This window comes from Dreissena polymorpha, chromosome 13 (genome assembly GCF_020536995.1).
Source record: "Dreissena polymorpha isolate Duluth1 chromosome 13, UMN_Dpol_1.0, whole genome shotgun sequence".
In the NCBI taxonomy this organism is placed as follows: Eukaryota; Metazoa; Mollusca; class Bivalvia; order Myida; family Dreissenidae; genus Dreissena; species Dreissena polymorpha.
Window position 1 is genome coordinate 22,656,500 of NC_068367.1, and position 26,095 is coordinate 22,682,594.

The 26,095-nt window shown below is 34.0% G+C and overlaps 2 protein-coding genes across 4 annotated transcripts in view; one reads left to right on the top strand and one right to left on the bottom strand.

Moving 5' to 3' along the window:
- Positions 1–1,401: 1,401 nt before the first annotated feature.
- LOC127854511 (homeobox protein BarH-like 1) lies at positions 1,402–2,382 on the bottom strand. The gene is made up of 2 exons (XM_052389575.1): positions 2,245–2,382; positions 1,402–1,644 (listed from the first exon to the last, which is right to left on the bottom strand). Exons 1-2 carry the CDS (start codon positions 2,380–2,382, stop codon positions 1,402–1,404), a joined length of 381 nt encoding a protein of 126 aa, XP_052245535.1.
- Positions 2,383–8,675: 6,293 nt separating this feature from the next.
- The window catches only part of LOC127855119 (ras-like GTP-binding protein RHO), a 35,107-nt gene continuing 17,687 nt past the window's right edge, over positions 8,676–26,095 (top strand). For 2 of the 3 annotated variants that reach the window (XR_008037355.1, XM_052390502.1), the window contains exon 1: positions 16,335–17,292. Coding sequence is in view for 2 of the 3 variants with exons in the window: in XM_052390502.1 (XP_052246462.1) it covers positions 17,119–17,292 (174 nt within the window). In the remaining variant the exon portion in view is untranslated. Of the gene's footprint in view, positions 8,772–16,334; positions 17,293–26,095 lie in introns of those variants that run through there. The other variant, XM_052390503.1, reaches the window with a different exon arrangement.

Consider the following 26,095-nt stretch of genomic DNA (forward strand, 5'->3'; position numbering starts at 1 on the left):
TTTACGAATCTAACATAAATATAGTTCATGTAGTTAATACCTCAATAAACAGCTATGCAAAGAAGGCCCCGATAACGGACGGGACGAATAAGAATCTAGTACTCGATACAATGACACCACACTGTGCGCCGTTGGAGCGTTGGTGGCCTTGCGATAGTACAATATGGCCGAATATTTGTACGATTGCTTTAAATCGAAATTGTTTTTCTCTTTCTAATTGTCACTTTTCAATGCGTTGCGTTCACGGTCCATATTAAAGTCATGTGCAGTCAAATTTGTGGTTAAAAATGAAAATTACTTAGTAATCGATAAATTGAAAGTAAATCGCCTTTATTTTTTTATTTCGGACATCAATTTACTTGTTTGGTTTCGATTCACATTTTACGTGCAAAAATCCGTTTTGTTAAAGGGGCCTTTTCACTGATTTTGGCATGTATTGAAGTTTGTCATCAAATGCTTTATATTGATAAATGTAAACATTGGATCTAAAAAAATTCGGGTAAAAACAACAAGAATACAATTAAAAAAAGGGAAAAAAAAGTAACCCTCATCAGGGCTCGAACCACTGACCCCTGGAGTCCATGAGTAAAAGTCTACCGCATAGCACCACTCGGCCATCCGTGCTCATTCAATGAGCGATGTATTTTTTACATCATATACGCAATCCTCGTAGTTTCACAAAATATAACGACAACAACAGAACTTTCCAAATTATTCAATCGCTTCGCAACGCTTTATAATTTTCAGGTTTTTAAATCGTCAAAAGATGCATATAATGGATATTTTAGAGCATGGTAAATGTTCAGTATTACTGTTTCCTCACAAATATCATTACTTAAAACGAAAATTTGCGAATCTGAAACAACTTTTTTTTAATTTTGTCAATTTACCAAAACGTGAAAAGGCCCCTTTAAAGATGCCAGTTTTATTACTTTTGCGTACTTGTGAAAGTATTTTTTAACAACTTACGGCTTTGTATCAGTGCTATATACATGTACCTAAACAGCGTACTTGTATCAGCTTGAATCATATATAGTCAACGGACTTACTGTGACCAGAAAACAAATGCTTAAAAATACATTATATCCTACTAAAAAGTTTACACGATAAACAGACCATTGAAACAAATAAGCCTTCTACATTCGAACACAAATACGTTAACGTTTTCACGACGATGACACTCACTTTATAATAATGCTATTTACCTACCGTATATGTCATACCCAAAATATTTCGAATGCGATATACATGTTAACGTCATGAAAATCACCAAAGGCCCAGACACTTAAAACAGAAAGGAACTAAGGACTTCCAGATGTGGTAATCTGATACGCATCTACGCCTAGTTTTTTTCTAACTTATCTTAATTTCATTAATGAAAGTAAGTCTCGAGACGATTTACTAAGTCCGACTTTTCAGAGGAAGCACACTTTCAGGACTAAAGTCATCAGGCGATAAACCACTAGAGAGTTTAGTGTCACCCAACATCGATCCACATGACTCAACATTGATGAGGTCATTCATTGACGTTACTTCATGGGACGTGCTATCAGCTGTACATGACGTACTCGACGTAGTGTATGCGTCGTTTCTTGGGCGTCCTTTGGGCTTTGTAGGCGACGCGGTACTTCCTTCTTTCAAAACCTGGTGAAAAATCGCACGAATCATTTAGTTTTATACTCATGCACGAAGTCACTTAACTTTGAATATATAAATTGGTATCATCTAGGTGTATATGGATATTGTGCTTATATTCAGTAGTTACTTTTCCCACATACATATACGCAATTTAAAAAATAAGGGCAATGAAACAAATTAATCTTATGTTATCAAAGGGGGTTTGGCATTTATGCTTCCTGCGATACTAGTTATATTTGTTTTGCTAAAGAACGTCCTATAATACAGTTTGTCCCATTTTAAATGGTGATGGATGTGACTATATCAAAACCGGTGAAATGAGATTTGGTAAGCGACAAACTTTAATTACATAGCAAAGATAAATTATATCTAAATTGGCTAAAATAAATGACGCAATAGGAAATCAAATTACATGAATAATAAAATGATTGTATCTGAAGAAAAAGATTTATCTCATTTTTGGGGGGAAAATGCAAATGGCAGCATAGCTTTACGCCCATTATTTTTGTGCAATAGTAAGGTCGTACAATGCTTTTATGTTATGGTTTCTTATCGTAATGCACATGTTCCTTATGAAATAAAGTCTCACGTGTCTCTGACGCGTACCTGTTTCTTCCACTTCATCCGTCGGTTCTGGTACCAAGTCTTCACCTGCAGCTGGGTTAAGCCAAGCGCCTCGGCTACCTCGATACGATCTGGGGTGGACAGGTACTTTTGGGTTTCAAAACGCTTCTCTAACGCCATCAGCTGGAGGTCGGTAAAAACCGTACGACTTCGGCGACATTTCCGAGGTTTTCCGAAGTTTTCCGATTCCGAACGCGAGCGCGTACGAATGTAAATCGGAAGTGGGATCGGAAATGATAGCCCGCCATCTTTTGAGGTGGATGCTGCTGTTTCGAGAATGTTTTCTATGGAGTATCCTGAAAGTATATAAGTATGAATAAGAATGGATAAACGATTTAAGTTAATATAATATCTTCAAAATAAATTCCAAAACAAAAATTGCCGTTCCTTTATTTTTGCTAATGTCCCAAAATTAAAATAAAAAACACATTCGCTGTCGAATAGGCACATACAGGGGGGTCTTGTTCAAGACGTGTTAGTCCTCTGTTTGAAGAGGGGATCTTGGTAAAGACGTGTTTGCCTTGTGCTTGAAAGCCACGCAACAGTTCTTGGTCTCATTACCAGACAGCGAAGCTCTTAAACCCTTTCCCCCATAAAAAGCAAACTGAAATGGCTTTTGCAACCAGCATAAAACCATAACAGCCTGCGATTAACTCGCAGTCTATTCAGGTTTGTATGCTGTTTGCTGCTCATTAGTAAGTAAGGGTTGGACATGAAGCCTTTAAAACTTGAATCTAGTAAGAATGGACTTTAATTAAATATATTTTTCCGAGGGACTACACATGCGTGAAAATACGTATCTAAGTTGAAAAGGGTTTAGTCTGTGGTACTCACGTACGCTAGTCGCATGTGGCATAAGGCACATTTTCGCATGACGCGGATAATGTAGGCTGTGATGCTCAATATTCAAACCTCACATGGATCCACTACGGTGACCTATGAATTAATTAGTTCTTAATTGGCGTGGTGGCTTACACGTATACCGATCTCGCGAATCTGGTCGAGATGTGTACGGGCAGGTAGGTATAATAATTGATTAATTAGCGGCGATCTACGTCAATATCAACAATTAATTATGCGGTCATTAGATCGCATCCACTCGGCATCTGCTGACAGTAAACATCTTGAATTGGTCGTTACTGCTACGGGTGGTGGTGGAGTGGGGGCGTGGGGTTACAGAGACGTAGGTCGATCTATATTTAATAAACATTTATTGTTAATAGCTTATTTACCTGCCTGTGATATATATATTTATTGTAAACGTACTTCGCGTAAATTGTCGTCATACAATGAAAAAAAAAGCTTATAGCCATTATTGATTTCAACAGATCTTTATATTTTGCATCTTTATAAGGGATGAAACATAATTCTTAACATAAACCGGTTAATCTGCTACAATAAATACGTTAATCGATAGGTTTAGGTTTAATTCTTTTCAACATGTAATATATTGTAAATGCATGTTCTTTGTAAGTTTCGTTTAAACCTATTCATTTTAGGTCGATTACACTGAAAGCCACTGGCTTATTGAAACGCACTCGAGTCCGTTTCCTGGGCCTAGAACCAGTACTTGGTGCTAAGGGGAGATCTAAAAAACGCTCCCGCAGTTGGGATCGAACCCATGACCTCCCGGTCGCTAGGCGGACACCTTATCTATTACACCACAGCGACCTCTGTTCAATGATCGCTTACGTTTGTAGCATCATGTGCTCGTGGTATTCCACTATCATTTAATATTAACATAAGTTAAAGAATTTTTTTATCTTTGTTTTTGAGTTTTATTTAATTGTTGTCAGTTAAACATGTACATACTTAATAACCAAAAAATGACCATTTTCTATTATTAATTTTATTCACCTTTGGCCGCTTATATTGGCAACGCGTTTTTTGTTGCATTCTTATTTTTGTTTTTGCTTTTGATGATTAAAGATATAAACATATAAAATACTTAATTATATATCGCTATCAGTTGTGAAATTTGATTGAATTATTTCAATAATTATAGCTTATTTCATGGTGATGGTGTTCACATACGGGTCCATTGAATCTTTAGGCATGTTGTAAAATATTTATTACATACCTTAAACGCAAAGATTTATGATTCAAGAACCAATAACCAAAAATGCTTGTGCAAATTATTTTCATTTAAAAAGTACGCAAACATGACGTTACCTATGGCGACTTCATCTGTTCAATTATTCATTTTTATACATAATGTAGAAATCAGAATTGAAGCCCGTTACTTTTTTCGAGTAGCTTTCTTAATAATGCTTATAATTTTATTTCATCATAAATATATCGTTCGTTGACAGTTTTTTTCTTACAGCCAATCCTCAATTTCTAAAAGTGGAAAATCCGTGGAAGCCATTTTAACGTTCCTAATGACGTCATTCGCAGTCAACGACGTCGCATGAAAGCGATCGTACGCAAGATTCCAACAGTTATATGGCATGACAGGAAGTATCGCTCCATCGTTTGTGTTTTCTGGCGTTATTAAATCCATATATCAACGTTATTGTGTAATTATTTATCGTAAGGTTCTAATACTAGTAATACGCTTTCGTTGATGACGTCAATTAATTTTGATGAACTTCGACATTTACTGGTCACGAATCAACATGGAATTATTATATCTAATATTTATTATCTGAAACTTCAACAAATTGCTGTAAATATATATGAAAAATCAATAAGGTTCAACAAGTCCCTTTATGCTCTTGTTTCATTGATACATCGGTAATAATCGGCAAATGCGTTATGCATGGAGCAAAAAGGACCAACATAACATAAAGCTATAAGTACATAATGCTGGCAAAAATTCCTAATTGGTCCAAATATTTAGTTTTTATAAAACTATTATATTTTGTCGAAGTATTCAAATTAAAAGGTTAAGACGATTATGTATACAATTATGACTAATAATACATCCTGATCAAGACGTGGCGGATAACATTAAGGACACTTAGAACTTAATTTAACGCATGCTTTAGCGATATTGAATTGAAAGCCAAATGGTTTATTCGGAATTTGCCAGTCAGTTCCATACGAAGAACCAGTACATTTTGCCTTACAGGGGCTTTACATTTAAAAAGACACAAAGAATGCTATTGCACAAAACACTATTTAATTTTAATTTTTATACTGTCATTAAAACCATTAAAACGATTTAAACCAGGTATATTTTATAGAACAAAGCAAAGTTGGTATTCACGCGGTTTTCTCTCGGTACTTGTTGTTATCTTTATCGGTGTGTAGTTGTCTAAAGTGAAAGTATATCGTATATTATTTAAATGTTTTCATATACTCCTTTATTTAGGATTATATTCTTTACCTATAATTTTAAGACTTAAAGTGATATTTGAAAATAAAAAAATCAGATTCAATACTGCGTCACACGGTAGCCAAAACGTGACTTTAAGACAACTGGTTAAGACTTATTTATTCTTAATCCAACAAAGGCTATTCGCAACATTGATTCAATGACGTTGTTTTAATTTTTACCGGAACTCATGAAGATAATGTCCAAATATAAATAATTTGATTGGCATGTCATGCCGGTAAAAACGTAAGTAATTTCGCAGTACGTTTAGGAAAATAACATGATATAAATTATATTGCAGGAAGAATAAATGTAAATTTAACTATTTCTTTAATACGATTCGCATCTCATGATTATGATATACCTTATGTCAGAAAACTATTCGCGTTAAGCCAAGATCCAGTTGTCTAATAAGGCGTTTGTTGACATAATGCGTACAATACAAAAAGACGACGTCATCCCCCCGTCCCAACCTATTAACCAATTAAAAAAAATCATGTATTAAAACATTACATATTCTCTCTTTTAGGCAGATATGTTACTGCATATGAAGTATATTGATAAAATCATTAAACAAATATTTAATTCATTTTTCGACACACACCTCCATTTGGATTTAAGCACATACCTACAAAAAAGCAAATATTTGAATGGAGACTTCACTGCATTGGAGTCACGTTACCAATGCATGGGTATACTCGAACTTAAAATGCAAATCAATAATAAGCATTGTACTTGTACTAATTATTCTGAATTTCCCCGCGCCCGATAAGTGTCCTCGGTTTTGTTTCTTTGTATATGTTGTTTTTAACTACAGAAGAAAAACAAGCAAATATTCAAGTTGTAAACCATTGCGTTGATACATGAAAATTTTTAGCTAAAAGGAGGTGCATGTTGTTAAATACTTCACGTGCGAATTATTTATGTAAAATGGATGTTAAACGTATGAACGTATAAAATACTAGATTCATTATGACTAAATAATTGTGTTCGAGATATTTTGGACATCATCATCATCATTTTTATTTATTATTATTACTTTTATCATTTATTATGATGATTATTATTATTATTAATTGATCTTTTATTATTAGTTTTTTTATTATTATTTCCAATCCATTTTCTGTAAATTACAATTTTATATTTTTAGCAGTTTAAACAAAAACAAATCTTGATCAACAAATCATGCTTTAGAAAATTCTTACTTTGCGGTCAGCATAGATCAAACATTTAAGCAGATATAAAAATAGCAAAATACTTACATTATGCTAATCAGTTTTATGCAAAACATAATTTTATTACTGTCATAAATTGCTGTTAATAAAGTGACGAACGTTTTTATTGTCAAAAAAGTTATCGAAGTGTACACGTTTTATGAAAGATGATTTTATAAAATGTTATATAATTATTTATTTAATAATGAATATGGAAGTTGAAACGGTTAAAGTTTCACTTAGGTAGTTTTTATAATAAAAAAATCCAATTAATTTTTAATAAGACTATGCCCAGGCATTCGTTAATAACCCATGAATGCTTATTTATTTATACAGTATATATTGTTATGCGAATAATTATATGTTGTATTTATAATGTATTATTTTCATTTTTTTTAAATGTGGGTTCTCCGTAACAAAATACTAGTATATAATTGTTTCTTCCTTTCAGATGTATAGACATGGTATAATCCAGAAATCAATTAAGGGATAATCGTTGTTTACGTTCATAGAAACACATATAATAAAGTTCGCTAACAAAATCCGTAAAATACATGTATTTATTCTTTTTTTTTGTATCACCGGTCGTTATAGAATCACTTAAAGTACGAACATTTATTATAAATGCAAGAATGCTGTAATTGTTCATCCTCTTTTTTGTTTTGTTGTAATACTTAGTTTGTGCTCACGCAACTTTATTCGCTAAGTAAATGAGTTGTAAATATGTATAAAACTTTGTTCCTATCACAATTGACAAACTGTACTGTTTTCATTATGTGTTGTTGACAATGTAGATTGTACAAGTCGAAATGAACTGTCTGTCTCTCCGTGAGATTAGTTAGACTGCGAAATTCTTAATATATACCGGAAAACTAGGGTCTTTCAAACCTCAGGTTACATTGGTCCGTTTTGTTTTACTACATACAATTTGAAACAAAAACCGCTAAATTCCAATTTTATCACAGTGATATTCTTTATCTATCTATACACTTAATATAAAATAAATACCCAACAATATCATAATTGCGAAAACCGCGCCTTTCCATATTTTTTTTTTACCTCGTTTCAAATCGGGGTAAGAGAATGTGGCCGGGTAATAGCCGAGGTCCTTGGTCCCGTAGTAGTGACTCGAGGTTACAGGGATGTATCCAGGGAGAGCGGGGAACGCCGCCCCTCCCAGCGTCTGCTCGAATGTTCCATACTTGTCGGTACCGGATGACGTCCAACTGGCGTCGGAGCCGAGAATGTCGCGGATTAGAAACGACTGAAGACCTGGCGGTGTGTAGCAAGTTATTCGCAAACATAGTTCCGGTTATTATTTTCCGTATGAGTCACTTTTTTTTTATTTTACTTTATATAGTTATTTTATTTTTGTTTCCGATGTATTTGCATTCAACATTTTAATTCAATTCGCTAAATACTGCATTAGAAAAGGCAATCTATTCCTTTTTCCAAAAATATAAATGGGAAATTCTAATCGTAATTTATAGTTCATATGCGTTTATTTTCAACATTGAAGTAACGGAATTTAAATAAATGTCGTAACAATTGTTTCAATATCCGTTCAATGCACAACCGTGTTCTACGGAACCGCCTCCTCGCTAGGATCAGAACGGTGCTTTCAATCCAACTAATTACCCCTCCCACAAATCACATATCATTAGTAAGTATTAATCGTGTCTTGCTATCACAGAAATAAGCTGTTTGTTTTGCAAATGTTTCCTATATACGCCAAGAAATATAATAGCCCTAAATCGGTGCAGAATTATCTTTTAATCGACTAATTGGTTCCAAGCGTTGTTTCGAATCAAGTCAAGCCGTGCCCGAGGGTTAAACAAACACTCCTCGTCCCGCGGTTCCGGCCTAGAAGACAAGGCATTAGAAGATGTTTGCGAATGGAAAGTTATAATCAGCGCCTATCCAGTTTCACTCGAAGGATTCTCTGTTCTAAGCAGCCTGGAGGGTCGGGCACTCAGGTTTGTGTTTGTGAGAACGCTGAGGGTGTTCGAGTCAATTATTGTATCAGTCCCGTTTGTGGTTGTTTCTTTCAGATCCAATGAATCGTTAGGTTGACCTGACCCGTACTTTTATTTATAAGCTGTGGTATTCTTCGGTAAGCACCATTTACTGCATAAAGAGGATGACTTTTCTGTATCGTTTTTCAAAACCTATGAGATAATACCATGACGGATTGCCTTAACCTTGGACATGTTTAGGTATGCACTTCAGCTAAAAGGGGTGACCTCTGGAGTGCTACATTTCCTCTTTATTAATACTAAACTGTTAACGCAATAATGCGACATATTCAGTTTGGATAATTATTTATTTCACCTTCTTGAGAAATGTCAGCATTCCAGTCTAAATGATGTCTGGTTCATTGTTACTCGACGGTTATTGTGATATTTGTGTTGGAAATTGGTATATGCACGCGTAAAGAGTTCTTAATTAAGAGTCTTCCAAATCAAACTTCATTCCGTCATTCAGAACAAAAGAACAGAACATAATTTTATTACACATGAACTTTACAGTTTCTAGTGTTAAACAAAATTATAATATAAAATACATGAATATATTAATTGTATTTAGAAGAAACGTTATAAAATAGTAATGGATAAACTTTACAGATAATTGAACACAAACTCGTTTTAAATCGTATGTTAACAGTGTATCTAGCTACATATGGAACCTTTTTAATACATGAATATATTTATAATCAATAAAGTTAAACAGTAATTGTAATTTGGAGGAGCACACAATAATACAATCCGAATCCAAACCACATATTATTTAAGTAGCAAGTCAGCAATGACACAAATACAAATTACAATTATACTTAGTGTAAACGTATAATATATATATATATAAGCATATACAGTGTAGTCTATAATCAGTAAAATGTAATAATAATTATAATTTCGAAATACAACAATAATTATTATTTCGATGGAGCACACACTATACATTTGAATCACAATCACAAATTAAGGTATCGGCACAGTACCAGATTATACATATATTGATGTGAATGCAATATGTATATAGGGATATACTATAAACAAAACATGTTCAAATATAGCATATCACATAATGTCATAATGTATTTAATATAAATTTAAAAAAATCAAGAATATGTTTAACATAGCCCACAATGACAGAATGTATCTAATATAAAGTTGAACATATAAAATAATCATACATTATTATTGGTATAACGATTACGACTATTGGTATAACGATTACGACTATTGGTATAACGATTACGAATCTTGAGTGCTTCTGAAATGAACTTTCCTAACTTTAGCATTTCATTTTTATTTTATGTAGTTAATAATTTTTTGAGTTTGAAGTCTGACTCTATAATAGGTTTTAATGTAGTTTTCTCTAATTTGGGCAAATTTAGAACATTTCAACAAAAAGTAGTATTCATTTTCTATCTCATCGCTGTCACACAATTGGAAGAGTCGCAAGTTTCGTTCAAATCTATCATACATTCCAGTCTGTATTCAGAATGTAGGCATGGACAGGTAATGCATACTGGATTAAAATCTTTCAATGTTCAGTCATTTTGGCATCACGTGTAAATGGAATGAATATTGAATACATGTATGGTCACACGAAGCAGCTAAGGATAAAATAGTTCACGTTCTTTTTGATACGATATTGAATCTTTCATGTTTATTTAGGAATTTAAATCTTCATTTTTATGATAAAAATTGCTAATCAATTTTGTTGTTATTTACAATTTTAAATGCAAAAAAAATATTTATAGTATTTTCATTGTTCGTTCAATACTTTGGCGTATTAGTTGTAGCGTATCGCCAAATATGGTAAACTTACCGGTACATATACATCGTAGATATTTATTTGTTTCATTTCGATTCTTTGTTAAAAAATAATAAGGAATACTTAAATATTTAATATGAAATAACATATAATTGTTTTATGATTATCGTTTTGTCATCGAGTCGTTAAAAGGTTATATTGTTTATCGTAAATTACGAGCTTACAAAACAATAAATTTTGATTTAGTTCAACCAAATAGTGCATGGTATTATTAAACATAAAGGGCATTTAAAAGTCACCTTACCTAAAATTGACTTTGAACGCAACTTACCAAGATAATAAATACAAGTAGTTAATTGATTTAATGCGTCATCTTATAGTGACTTTATTCAACTTATAGTTCCAAAATAGCCAATTTCATTAACTATGTCATCAATAGAAGGTGCTACATAATTTACAAGTAAACGCTTATTGCATAGCCTATATGGAGTGTATACGAAATATTTTTGTTAAATGCGGAAAGATGAATACTAAGGTTTTGAGTATTTTATTTTTCGAATTGCAACTAGCTCATTCGTGTTCATTAGTATTAAAGCATCGTGATAAATTTAGTATTTTTATTTTTTTAAAGATACTTTTGGGTTCGAATTGTACATTGTTAAAACACCAGATTAATTTCTTAAATACATGATACGAATCCGTAGCAGATAAAACATGTCACCTGTCGTAACAAGAAGTACACGTGGACTGGAATCGAACCAATGGCTTTTTTTTTATGAAACTTTAATAATAAACTCTAATAATCATAATGGCGATAAATTTACTATATAGAGAATGTTATGTGAGTTTTGGATAAAGATCAAGTTTATCATGCGAGGCTTAGAACCGAGGTAGCGCGAGGCATGCCGAGCGCCAACATGGTTCGAACCTAGCATGATAAACTTGATATTTATCCAAAACTCACAAAATATTCAATTTATCTTATTATTAACTCCATATTTTCCAGTAATAGTTATCAAATATAGCATTTTTGACCTTTTTGTTTTTCCGTAGTTGACAAAAACAGATTTTCCAATTTTTTGAAAAAAAATATGATCTAAAAATAGCGATAGTATAAAGCTTAAGTTTATACGATCTTTGTTATACTATCGATTTTCATCTGGTAGTAGGATAAATATATTTACTTACTGTAATGTCCTTACATATCTTAGCAAACGTTTTATTGATGAAAAGCATCACACGAGACCAAATATGATAACATAGAGGATATTTGTTGGATTCGGTGGATTATCAATTTTAATTCACGAGTGATCATAGAAAATAATATTTTCACGAGTGGCGCAGTCACGAGTGAAAATATATATTTTATATGATCACGAGTGAATTAAAATCGATAATCCACCGAACCCAACAAATTTTCTTTTTATTTTATTCTTTTTTTCACAGTTTATATACAGTACATTGTAAAAGAGATTAACTAAAGAATTTCGTTTGTAAAAAAATGACGTCATTTAACATAAACAGTGAAAATTATCGATAATTTTCACTGATAATTTTCATTGTTTGAAACAGTGAAATTATCAGTTTTAATTAACTGATATTTCTCTATAAACCACCGGAAAACATAAAATAAATGTAAATCTTTTATATCCATTGATTGTAATAATAATCAGTACGCACAGGAAACTATGTATGATCGTGAAATAAATATTGAAACAGTTTTAATGTATGTATTGTGTTTGGTGTTTTCTTTTCTAAACTTTTAAATAGTGTCTGTTTTCCGCTCAATGTTTAAATACTGCTTTGCATAACACGTCAATACTTTTCCCTTTAAATGAAAACAAAATGCTGGATAATACGTAACCTCTAAAACAATGTATCTACAAATGTATTTTGTGTTATTTTTTTGCTCATATTATATAGGTGCATCTTATGCATGCATTGAGCTAAACATAAAAGAAACTTGTAAACCCTCATAGTTACCTATAAGTGGCGCAGACACACCAGTCATATTGCTGTGTACGTCTGTATGCTTGATCTTTTACTTTGTTTTGTGTTAGTCACCAAATACTTCTCATAGTTGTCAGTTTTTTCATAGAAGCATTTTTTCAAGTTGGTGCAGACTGCTTTTGTTCATTTATTTGTTATTATATGTTTAACGAAATAAATAAATCAACGAAATGGAGAAATTAAGCATAAGTTATATACCACAAAAACGCAACAATGCTTGTGACATACTGAAAATCGACTTCAACTGAAGTCACTCTCGACCGCATTTGATGAAGGGAGCAAATCTTGACGGTCACAATTCATATAATAACAGAATGCACTCCCTTGGGTGACTGATTTCGAATAATCTTACCTCGGGCGACATCTCTGACTGCTTTAAAATAAAATTCAATATATGTATAGTCATGTATTGTATATACAATAAGTAGCTTGCCTTGAAGAAAAAGACAAGCGAGTTCAAATAATATTTAATGTCCTTACACCTAGTCTTTAATTCGATTAGTACATAAGGATCATCGCTCTATGCAAATAGCTCCCTATACACATATACATTAAGTGCCGTCCAATATTAACCTTTGAAGTCCACACAGGCTTATCGGAGACGATACTTAGAGCTTATATGGAAATTTTCGTTCTTATGAAGTCACTTCTTAACGAAAATCCAATCTAGACGGAAAGTGTCCCTGATAAGCCTGTACGGATTTCACATGCTAATCTGTGACGACACTTTACGCACATGTACGTGTATTAAGCCCGGTTTTCACTGAGAGCGGTTCATATATCTATGGCAACAAATACACAGTGTGAATATCTCGCATATTTGCAATTAATGTAATATTTTAACAGAACAAAACAGAGCACAATGTTTTATTTTGAAGTGAAGCTCTTCGTCATAATCATACATATAACAATAACAATATGCGTTTACAGTATAAACAAAATATACATGATTTTGAAGAGACATCAATTTTCATGAAAACAAATAAACATGAGAATGTATGTTGATTATGGTTCATGCATAGTGATCATATAAAGTCAAATTAGTTTCATAATTGCAACAATTATTGCATTTTTTCCTACGTAATTTCTTTGGGGAAAACAAACTCCATTTAACAGATGTTTTCTTTTAATAGATAAAGATAATGTGTTCTGATGCTCAATGTGACTTTCTTAATGGAGGAAAAATAATTATAAATAAAACCATGAATATGCCAGTTACCTATTTGGATACTTCCTGGAACGCCATCACCCTACTCGGAGACGGATTGTACACCATAGAACGATATGAAACACGTGTTTCCATATTTTACATATTGGAACCTTACAGTGACGAAAGGCTAAGTTTTAGATGTGACATAACAATAAAGATATACGAGCTTCCCTCCCAACTTATCGAGCCTGGATTCTTAACACAAAGCGGTCTGGTCACGACCCTATCAACAACCCAAGTCACGAAACAACATTATAGCAACATGCTGCTAGACTGCAACAATAAATCGTTCATGTTCGGCTCAGTCTGTACCAGAATTGTTAACATTTGTATTATTTAAAATGGTATTTAACTTGCAATTCTCTTGTTTAACCGTGTGAATCTTTAAAAAGTATTTAATCATTCTAATATGTTTCTCGATATACGATGGAAATCTACCCATTCCGTTTAACCCTTTTGAAATCTAAAACTTACTAGATTATGACGTGTCATGCAACCAAACTGTTTTAAGTGAGAACCGGTAAAAATGGGGAACCATGCTTTTTATACATTAAAGGGATCTTTTCACGCTTTGGTAAATTGACAAAATTGAAAAAAATTGTTTCAGATTCGTAAGTTTTCGTTTTAGTTATGATATTTGTGAGGAAACAGTAATACTGAACATTAACCATGCTCTAATATAGCCATTATATGCATCTTTTGACGATTTTAAAACCTAAAAATTATAAAGCGTTGCAACGCGAAACGATTGAATAATTTGGAGAGTTCTGTTTTTGTCGTTAAATTTTGTGAAACTACGAAGATTGCTTATGTAAGGTATAAAATACGTCAAGAATGTATACTCGGCGGAATAGCTCAGTAGGCTAAAGCGTTTTTACTTCAGGACTCTGGCAGGACTCCAGGGGTCACTGGTTCGAAACCTGCTTCGGGCAATGTTATTTTCCTTGTTTAATTTTTTTTCTTGATTTTTTACTGGAGCTTTTACGATCCAATGTTTACATTTATCAATATAAAGCATTTAATGAATAAGTTAAAAAATGCCAAAATCTGTGAAAAGGCCCCTTGTGTATGTTTTGTTTCTTTTCGTATGCAACACTGTCCATGATGGGTTCGATTAAATAAAAGCGCCGCTTTGTGCTGAGACAAAAACCGCGGAATATCTGTATCACTGGGGTTTCTATTCACTGCTATATACGCTTTAAGGTCATGTCATATGTTTGGTTAGGTCGCTTGAGAAATGTGGAAGTTGTTTAAACAGATTCACAAACTTGCAAATTAAAAATTTAGGGAATCACACGGGTCAAAAATATTCTTCGGGTCGGGTCGGCGGGTCAAAATTTAAATACCCGAGAAAATTCGGGTCGGGTCGGACAATACATAAATTAATTAAAATAAAACTACATTAACTGTCAAAGCATGTTTTTTGCGTTCTTAAATATTCAACTGTTTGTCTAATATATAGTTTTAGAATATGATTTTTTTGTTTTGATTTAATTACTTATGAATGAAATACTGAACTGCATATAACTATTTATTAGGTTTACACAACATTGTTGAACTTAATCAACAAATGTTAGTATTACTTGGAATAGCGATCAAAAGTGCATGTATAGGAAAAACAAACTGTCAAGCAAAAATAAAGCTTGTCTTATTTGAGGAGAGAAGCCAAAATAACGTTCACTGTAACTTTTGTAAGCTCTAACTGCCTTTTCTACTTGAAGTCGATATATTTTAATAATACATGTTTCGTTATTTTTTAACGTCGCCAATTTGGGATGCGAATAACAAATGAAACTTGACGTTAATGCTTTTGGTGCGTCACTTCAATTCATTTATGACTATTTGTAATAACAACACTGCTTAATATGAAGGATGTTCTTTTAATTCACTTGTTTGAAAGAGATGATCTGACTACATGTTTAACATGTAATTTTGTTCTTCGTAGGTTGCGACCTGAACCGGTTTCGTTCGCAGAAACTTTGACCCGGATCCGCGGGTATTTTTTTGACCTGCGGATTCGGTTTTTTTCGGGTACCCGTTTGAGCGCTTCAAACGCAAGTAATTGTCATGTCCGTGGATAGGTACCCTATGGGCACATAACTCGGGAAGTTTCAATATAATCGCAGAAAGGACATGTGTAAGTAGTTTGCTCCAAACACCTGACAAACGCACCAACGAACCGACTTACCAACAGAATGACTTTAATATACCCTTTCACCGCAAGGGCATCAAAATAGTCATGTTTTCTTTAAGACCGTGTGACCATAAGACCAAACCTCGTGCATATGTACCGCTACTAATTATATTTTCTTTGGGTTTGTCTGTTTTCGTTAATCATATAATGAAGCTGTAAAATCAAATCTTCAAAGATAAGAAATTCACAGACGAGGTTGAGGCGAGGTAAACCAGTTAATACAATCAAGCGTTCTAAGAAAACGGGGTTAAATGCATGTGAGTAAATTGTCGTCCCAGATTAGCTTGTGCAGTCCAACAGGCTAATCATGGACGACATTTTACGCCTAAACTGGATTTTTGCAGAGACTTTCTTTAAACGAAAAATATCATAAAAGCAAAAAGTGTCGTCCTTGAGAAGCATGTGAGGACTGCACAGGCTTATATGGGACGGCACTATACGCACATGCACTAAACTCTAAAAGCATTAAACCCAAAGCTATAAAATAAGTTCTTCAGAGATAGGACATCTGAGACGAGGTTGTAACGCGGTGAACCAGTTTACAAAATCAAGCGTTCTAAGAACCGGTTTCTGAATTTGATGAAGGCAACTCAGTAGATATGAAATATTTGACATTTAGATTTACAGGTAGAGATTAATGCAAAGCGCTCATATAGTGAATATTTTATTCTTAGAGTGGCAGCTGATTATCTGGGAAGTGGATTGAAATCAAAGAACAGTTGAGATACGGATGGAGACGGTGGTATGATTTAGTTTCTCCTCTTTGGTTAAATTGCTAGTTTTGTTTATAATAAATATTTTAATTATGCGGAATATTATAGACCCGTAAAGAAAAATTATATATTGGTTACATTTGTTTCTATTTAAATATAAGAGGAGAACAAATTGTGGACTACTAGTCAAATACACATGTAGTAGCGTGTTCAATCGGCAAAATATGAGGATTGTTGTGCTGAAGAACACGAAAACGGCGTTTGAAGTGTGAAAGGCAAAGGATAAATTTAAATAAAATTCGTAAAATTAATACCAATAAAAATAACAAACGAAAACAGAGTTCAAAGAGAAAAACAAACAAGAAAAAAGGGCAGAAAAAAACTTATTGGAAAAGAGGCGCCAACACAACCGGATGTCCACGATGGGTGAACTCCGACCCCGGGGTTCGCCGACACTGTCGGTGAAGGAGGCCGACGCCGACGGCAGCTTGCCGACGGTTGTGAAATCTAAACTGGTGTTCGTCGGCGACTGCGCATGCGGAAAAACCTCGCTGATAAAGCGGTACATATCCGGTGACTTTGTAGAAGTAAGTTTTTTTAATTTGTGTAATACTTACTACTTACTATATTCATGTATTAAGTATTATGAATTTGTTTAACACTAAAAACTGTCATGTTTATGTGTGACAAAATTCTGTTCTGTTCTGTTCTGCAATTAAGTGGTCGCTTTCTCCGTCCGTTAGTTCTACCCGGATGGTCAGTAGCTGCGAGTGGGATAATTGCAACTACTCCGTCCGTAAAAAATTACTAATTAATCTAATAATAGTGTTTTTCAACCAATATTTTTTTAATCAAAATCAATGTATGTCAAATCGTTTAGTTAGGCATGATTCTAGTTAAAACTAAAATGGAATTTCGAAAATGAGTTGTTGTTTTTTTGATATCACAGGACACTTATACACATAGTATGTTAATTTATGCTAAAGTCATGTTTAGCTTAATTTTCGGAAACCAAAAAAAAACCAAAAAAAAAACAAATACATTCAGCATGTAAAATAATACAAAACATACAAAAATATTCGTTCAATCTTCTTCTTGTCATGACTTATTTTGAACGAAACCTCAGTGGGCTCTGTGTTTTGCGGATTTTCTATTTAAAACAAATACCCCCACCCCCAGTACTCGTGCTTCCTGTATAAATGGTGCGGACTTATGTAGGGTTTTGGTAATTAGTAAGAAACAATAATGCATTAATTGTATATTTGTGCAAGTAATACAATCAAAACATGTGCTCTTATAATACTATTATGTTTCTTTCTTATCAATTTAAGATCGCACAAGCACTCATGTACCCTTTAAAACGGGTTAAAACACATTATCAGTCAGACTTGAAAGTAAAAAAAAAAACAACGACCTCATTGTTGTATTGCGTTCTATCGCTTAATTAAAATGTGGAACATACGGTAGCTGGGAACTGAACACAATCCATGCTTCTCACCGTAGACAACAAAAGACTAATGGTAGATTGTCTGCTGATGCGATTTTCCAAGAATAATTAAATACAAGTTATGTTGCACTGTTTGGGGCTAACGATTCCAAATATATCACGGACTCTGAGCCGCGATTACAACTTCATAATTTGTCTGGGCATTCAGATGTCATTATAAAGTATACCAGACGACTAAAACTCGACAGTTCTTCCATCTGCGGCCATGCCAAAAAGTGCCAGCAAAAAACAGCTTTGAAACCTTGCTAGCGATATGGTTTTTACATTTATCTCAATTATCCAATAACTCGCACGGATTTAAAAATGTTAATAGCAGTTTTGAAATTTGCAGTTCAAGTGGTCTGGGGCGGTATTCTGAAACTTTCTTAGAAAATTTTTTTCACTAAGAATTCATATTTTTCTAAGTATTTTACTATAAATGTAATATTTTCTTCGTTTTTTTCTTACAAACGTTCTAATCTCTTAGAATTTTCTAAGAGTTGCCGGATTTTACTAAAAAAGTTAGAAACCTCTACACCTGTCTTTAACTTAAAGAATTTTCTTAAAGAAAAAATTGAAAAAAAAATATTTCCAAAAATTGAGTAGTTAAATGGTAATTAAATTGAAATGCAGTAATCTTACTTCTATTTAAGAAAAAGTTGATATGTAATGCTACGAGGTAAATTTGCATGTACACTTAAATGTTAAGTAAATATTTTGGGACCACATGCGATGTTTTACTTAGAATCGGCTTGAACCCTCCATGGTTTAAAGAAAACGTTGCAAGGCCGTGGCCACAGTTTTATTCATTTTCGTGTGCGTTTTGTGTACTTGTTTGTCTTGTCTTAGACATTAGTGTTCTGTATCACTTTTTTCATTTTTTTTCCTTTTCCTTTTTTCCTTCCAATAAATCGACTGGCCGCATATTATATGCTGGTACCGAAGGATAGGAAGGAATGATCACTTTGGATAGATATGTTTTATTATCCCAACGTGGTTCAGCAAATGTCTTGCAGCAGACGACAATGACATGTGCAGACGACTTTTTAAGCGTGAGAAAAACTGACGCATGCTTGCATGAACAACAATTGTGTTATAATCCAGAAGGGTAATTTCGTGAAAGTCAAAATGTCGACGTCCATGCTGAAACAGGTATTTTTCGCCGTTTTATACCTTTTATTACTTGCAATAATTTTTGAAATGCCGCTCACTTTCCAGCTATGTCAGCAAGGACGTGACTAGTGTTTATTTCGTATTAGTATATTCGCTCTATACCGGGGCTTAAGGCCGGGTTTCCATGTCTCCGCGTCCGCGTTCCGTGTCCGTGTGTCCGTGTCCGCGAAAAAACGAACTGGTTGAAATCTGTTGGAGCGATTCCATGTATCCGCGTATTGCGTCCGTGAAAAATCGCTCAGTGAGCGATTTTTCACGGACACGGACTCAGTCAACATGAAAGGCCGACTTTCAAGCATAGATATTAGTGAAAAAAATAATAAATTTAGCAAGGGATCACCCTGAAATATACAACCAACGTATAAAAGAATACAAAGACAAAGAAATTGCATCAAACATCTGGAAAAGCATAGCCAACGAAATGTCAATTGATGGCGTTTCAGGTAAGTGAGAATAGTAATATGCGAATATATATCGTCTGCATATTGTACACTCTATAATCGCTTTTCAAAAGACACAGTATATATTTCAAACACGTTTGGAATGAGTTTTTTTACACGGAAAGGCTAAAATAATAAGCGGATGCATGGAAACGATACTCCGTGTCCGTATACGGAACGCGGACACGGAACGCGGACGCGGAGCGCGGACACGGATGCATGGAAACCCGGCCTAACTCGCTGCGAAATTTCTTAGCAGGATGACCTTATTACAGCTCCACTAAGAAAATTCGCGGGGAGTGAAGTCGAGATAAAACGCAAATTTAATACGAAATAAACGCTTATCACCGTTAAATTGATATGGGTTGAAAGTGAGCGTCATTAAAAAATAAAATAAAATAAATAAAGCGCGAAAAATAACCGTCCCGGCATGGACGTCGCCTATCTTGACTATCACGTGACCACCCTCTGTAATCTGTGTTGGTTTGATCGTTTTAAAATTCCTTACGTTTGTTATAAGTAATTCAAAGTTATTTGGATTGCATTCAGGAAATTTCGATCTGAAATAAAAGTGAAATGTAGCGAAAAGGAAATAACAAGCCCTAGGCAAAGGCAGGGTTTTGTTGAGACATTTCTCAGAAGAGCATATTGTTTCTGTCTGTGTCTGTAAATTGAACATGCATGAAATACACACACTATTATTGGACAGCATATGAAACTGCCACTCGAACACAAATGTCACATACGGGATAAAGAACCTGTACGTCTTAACCCATTTATGCCTAGCGTCTATAAAAAAGGCCTTGGCAAACAGCGTAGACCCAGATGAGACGCCTCATGATGCGGCGTCTCATCAGGGTCAACGCTGTTTGCTTAAAGGAATTTCTGTAAGAAATATTTTAAATATAGAAATACATATACTAGACATCGATTATTTTGGAAATAAATTAATCCAATTTTTAGAAGGATGGGAGAGTCCACTAGGCTTAAATGGGTTAAGCAACACGTATTAATACGAAATAACAACGACCACAATGATATTATTGCGCTCTATTACATTTGTAAAAACTCATATACACAATTCTTTTAAACGCAGACAATAAACAATCAATTGAAAGATTTGCTGCTCACGCGATTTTTACTGGGACAATGAAATCCCATTTTCGCTCGACCTGTTGGAACTAAAAAGATGGTAGAATTATCCCGGACTCTTCATATTTACAACCTCCAAACGACCGCAAACCCGACTACTGCTGTGCCAAAAAACGTTTGGAAAAAAGATGCGTTGCAAAATTTTGTGCTCTTTTTAAACACTCCAATTAGTCTACATTATTCAGTAACTCGCGCCCTTTTCATAATATTTTGAAAATTTTGAAAATATTCAGTATTTCAATGTGGTGCATTGTTTCTGCTTCAGCCGACACTTGCATGCGCACGCTGACGTCGTTGTAAGCGTGGGAAGTAGTTTCAACCGCAGAGCAACATGTGTGTATTGGCGGGAAATAAATATTGTTGTAATCCTTTTCATTTAATCATTTTGACGTTTGCATAACGACTTTGATAAATAGTTACATCTATTTTTATAAAAGTTCACCAAACCTTAGAAGGCTAAATGCTAAAAATATGGCCGATCTATTTAAACTGAAAAGCCACACAATATAAAGAACACTGTTTTTGTTACGACATATCTCTGGAAAGCATCTTGAATAGTCTGCGCGATAAAAACATCTATAAACATAAATGGTAAAACACAACAACTTTTATTAGACAGCGCATGGGATAAAGAATATATGTGTATAATAAATCATTAGTAATAGTTGGAAATAACAACGACCACACTGTAATATTACGTTTTACTTACTGCGTTAAACATTTGGAACATTTCTGGGGAACTGAAACTAACAATGCGTCTCAACAGAGACAATAAAAAACGTTCGTTGAAAGATTTGCTGATTACACGATTTTTACTGGTAAAATTGTATATAACGTTTTGTCGAACTCTTGGAACTGTAAAAATGTCAGATAAATTACAGACGTTTAACTAGAATCGCAACTCTATCAGTTTTCTAAACCTTCCGATTTCATTATAAATGCTATCAGACGGAAAAACAAGACCGCTTTCTCTATATGCTACACCGCTAGAAAGCGGTGCGAAAGAGCCACGTTGCAACATTTCTGTAGAGGTCTGTCTAAGAGATTTCAGATGTGATAATCTTGCCTTTCCACCACTCAAATCTAACCACTTAATTATCAAATAGCTCGCGCAATTAAAAATGTGTTCATACCCTTAAAGATGATAAAGCTTTAAACAAAACTTGAAGAAAGATCCACATTATACATGACTATTGATAAAAAAATGTCCCTTTACAAATGTATAATCTGGTATTGCTTATTGGTCGTGCCTGTCAAAAAGTATGTTTGTGTACATTTAGCGGGTTAATCATGCCTGTCAAAATGTATGTTTGTGTACATTTAGCGGGTAAACAAAAGCGGCTGTCGATGAATGCCGGAGATTTCCGTGCCCTATATCCGGATATAATTGTCAAAGCGGGCGTTAACAAATCTAAACAATCAAAACCAAAAACGCTGACCATTTTTTTCCTTCATTGTACAGTGATTTTTTTTGCTAAAAATTACCGCCGATTTTCGGCTGCTTCCCAATCACAAAAATCAACATTTTTTCCCAAAAAGCTGCCCAAAATTTCCCCCAAAAGCCCTATTTCCAAAAAAATAATTAAAAATTTTGTTTTTTTTAAAGAAAGAAATCTCTTATGACTTATGATTTATTAATTCTCGATCTCAACTAAAGATTCTACAAAATATATAAATTTAATTTAGTTCTTTTTGTCGATAAATAATTCCCAAATTTGCCACTTTAATTCATTAAAAAAAACAATTTGACCAGACTCCTTTTTCCAAAATGGCTAGAAAAAAACCTGAACATGCACTTAAAAACAATTTTAATTCTGTTACTTAAAATCATATTTATAATGCTATTTTGTTCCCAATTTCATGGTTTATCGCCCTATTTTTCCCAATTGCATGGTTTATCTCGCTAATTTTCCCATTTCAAATGGCACGGGCTGTAACAAATAAAAGCAAAAAAAAAAATCACTGTTGTATTTTTTACTTAAATAACAAACAAACAAAAACGTGTCAGTACCGCCAGTAGGAATGTATTGATACTTTGTAGATCGTGAAGCAGTGCCAGAATTCTTTCTTTTCTTAACCCATTTATGCATAGTGGACTCTCCCATCCTTCTAAATTGGATCAATTTATTTCAAAAATTAGGGATGTCTAGTATATTTATTTCTATATTTAGAATATTTCTTACATAAATTCCCTTAAGCAAACAGCGCAGACCCTGATGAGACATCTGGGTCTCATCTGGGTCTACGCTGTTTGCCAATGCCTTTTTTCTAGATGCTAGGCATAAATGGGTTATACGAGAGATATCAACAATGTCGGAAAAGATGCAGATTCTGCGTCTGTATGTATTTCTATGTGGTTATTACGGCAGACGACACTCGCAGACGTCTTTGTAAGCGTGGGAAGACGGTTGCTCTGCAGCGCAGCTGAACAGTGCTAGCGTGAAATAAAGCTTTTAATTATCTTAATATGTTTACTCGTTTAATGATTGCTAAACGGTTCTGCTAAATAATTTCACATATTTGTTTTGTTATTGTTCGCGAAGCCTGAATGCTTTATAAACCCATTTATGCCTAGCGTCTAGAAAAAAGGCCTTGGCAAACAGCGTAGACCCAGATGAGACGCCGCATGATGCGGCGTCTCATCAGGGTCTGCGCTGTTTGCTTTAAGGAATTTCTGTAAGAAAAATTCCAAATATAGAAATAAATATACTAGATATCCCTTATTTTGGAAATTAATTGATCCAATTTAGAAGGATGGGAGAGTCCACTAGGCATAAATGGGTTAATATGGAATGTAATGAAACGCAAACATTGTGTCGTTTGCAGGAGTGCAATTTTTTTATTAAGACATTTCTCTGAAACACATGCTTTGAATCGTTTGTTTAAAGAACATACAACGGCAACTGACTGGTTAATGGAAAAACATGGGTTTTTAATAGAAGGACAAAAGGCCTCGACAGTTGAATGACCATGGACATTTCATGGCCAAGTGAACGGATTGAACAGTAAAAATTGTATGTGTATTTCATGGAGGTGCAAACGGACACTACAGCAGAAAGAACATAGATAGTTCATGTTCGTGTAAACAAACCGAACAAAAGAAAAAAAACGTACATAAATAAATGGAGAGAATGCAATAGATAGAACATCGATAGTTTGACTGAAAAGACAAACACACGTATCCTGGTAAAGGCAGTTATTTTAAGGAAGGACCAACACGCAGATCAATAGAAGAACATGCCATATACAAGTGCGACATTCTTACTCTTTCATTCTTTAACAATGAACAAATATAGCCCTACCAAAATTCTACTAAAAGGCAATCGTAACAGTTATAGTTTTCAATCAAGACAAGATAAGAACATACGTTTTTAAATCAAGACAAGCAATACAAACGAAGATCTCTGCTCAAAATATATCGTAAACACAAAACACCAAAACGCGATGACGTACTTCGCATTTCCGATATTATCTGCTAATTATGCGTGAAGCAAGCCCAGCCAGCCGTAGATATCGGGCTTATCAGTACTGATAGGTCGAATCATGAGTGATAACTCATCATCAACCCACTCGTCTTTGCAATCATATCCTCTAGGAAGCGACTTAGTGTTCCAGTGAAGGCAACACGCATGTTTTACACGGTACTTTTTAATCGTGATACATCGGCTATCTCCGGACTCCTCCGTACGATTTATGGGATAAATCGTCTGCTGATCCAGAGTGGGTACTTTTATGATATTCTGGTTCCCGTCGTACTAAAATATTTTAGTATATTCACAAAGTGACAGGGTTAGGTAGCCCAGACTACTTTTATGAGAGCGGTCAGAGATTATTTGTTTCGCTGATTTATTGTACCTTGTATGGGCACATACACAAAGCCAAAAGTATTTTCACAAATTGTTGCCTAATTCGAAAATGGTGTCATGGCAGTAAAGAGGCATTGTAATCAATACAATTAATGTTTTATATGGTTGCATGAGTGATTCAATGCGATTTTGTCGAACGTTTGTATTTTAAATGTATTAAACACATGCGTAGCACAGGCTATTTTCTTAAGCGCCCGTTTTAATGATTTGTTCACAGTTTTCTGGAATTCACGACGCATTTTTAAACAATATCACACGCCATTGCATGTTCACAATTCATTGCAATAAAACTCTAAATCTTAAAGGTAGGAGGTAACATTTTGTAACCTAAGATTACTTTTAGAATCTATGGATGAAACAAACGTTGCTATGCAAATTCTTTATATGCATGCAGTTACCCTAGCAGATAATAAGACCACTTATTATTAAGTGACTTTATAGCGGACAGGATAGCACAAGACCAGACTGTGCGAATGCGAAGGCTAGTATGGAGCTGAGCTGGGCGCGTATGACATAAGACCCATTTGCGTATGACGCAGCTCCTACCAAATCAAGATTAAATAAACACTTAGTTCAACAATTATCGTGCATAATTAGTATGTTCCTGTTCTGATCAAGCATTTTATACTTTTAATTAATCGCCTTTAATGAATTTATGACAATAAATAGTAATGCATGCCATATGATTCAAGAATGCATTGGCAATACATTCGTTTCATAATTCGTCCATCCTTTATCAATTTATCACGTGACGTCAGGCAGAAGAATAATAAAACATAGTTTTTCCGACATTTTTTGCATATTTTGAAGTGAATATTGAAACCATTACTCTTGACTTGTTTCTCTTTTGCGGGGGTAATTATACAGTGTAACATGTGTTTTTTATGAGAATACTTGAGCACTACCGAATATCGCACGCCTATTGGGAATGTTGAAGATGCATGTTGTTAACAGTTATGCGAAGATTCAAATTCGATATAAGACTGCAATGCATAGTGGTTATGTTAATAATTATACAACATGGTAGAAACATTTTACGAAATAATTAAGAACTTTGGAATAATTGAATCTGTTTGAACTCAATTATTTCATGAATCTGAGCCAAAATTTTAATTAACAAACATGATAAACAAGAACAGACATTCCGGTGCTGAATTGGTAAATAGGCTGGTGAATTTACTATTATTACAAAAATGATAAATAATGAAACTCCAAAACAACACTCGGAGACATGTTATCAAGTAACTACAAGTATAAACTGTTATCGCTTGTT

What these genes read in the sequence shown, in the direction of transcription:
- LOC127854511 (XM_052389575.1), bottom strand. Translation starts at nt 2,382, where the DNA reads ATGGCGTTAGAGAAGCGTTTTGAAACCCAAAAGTACCTGTCCACCCCA. An exon ending in GGATGAAGTGGAAGAAACAG is followed by an intron (nt 1,645 to 2,244) that starts GTACGCGTCAGA and finishes ATTTTTCACCAG; the next exon opens with GTTTTGAAAGAAGGAAGTAC.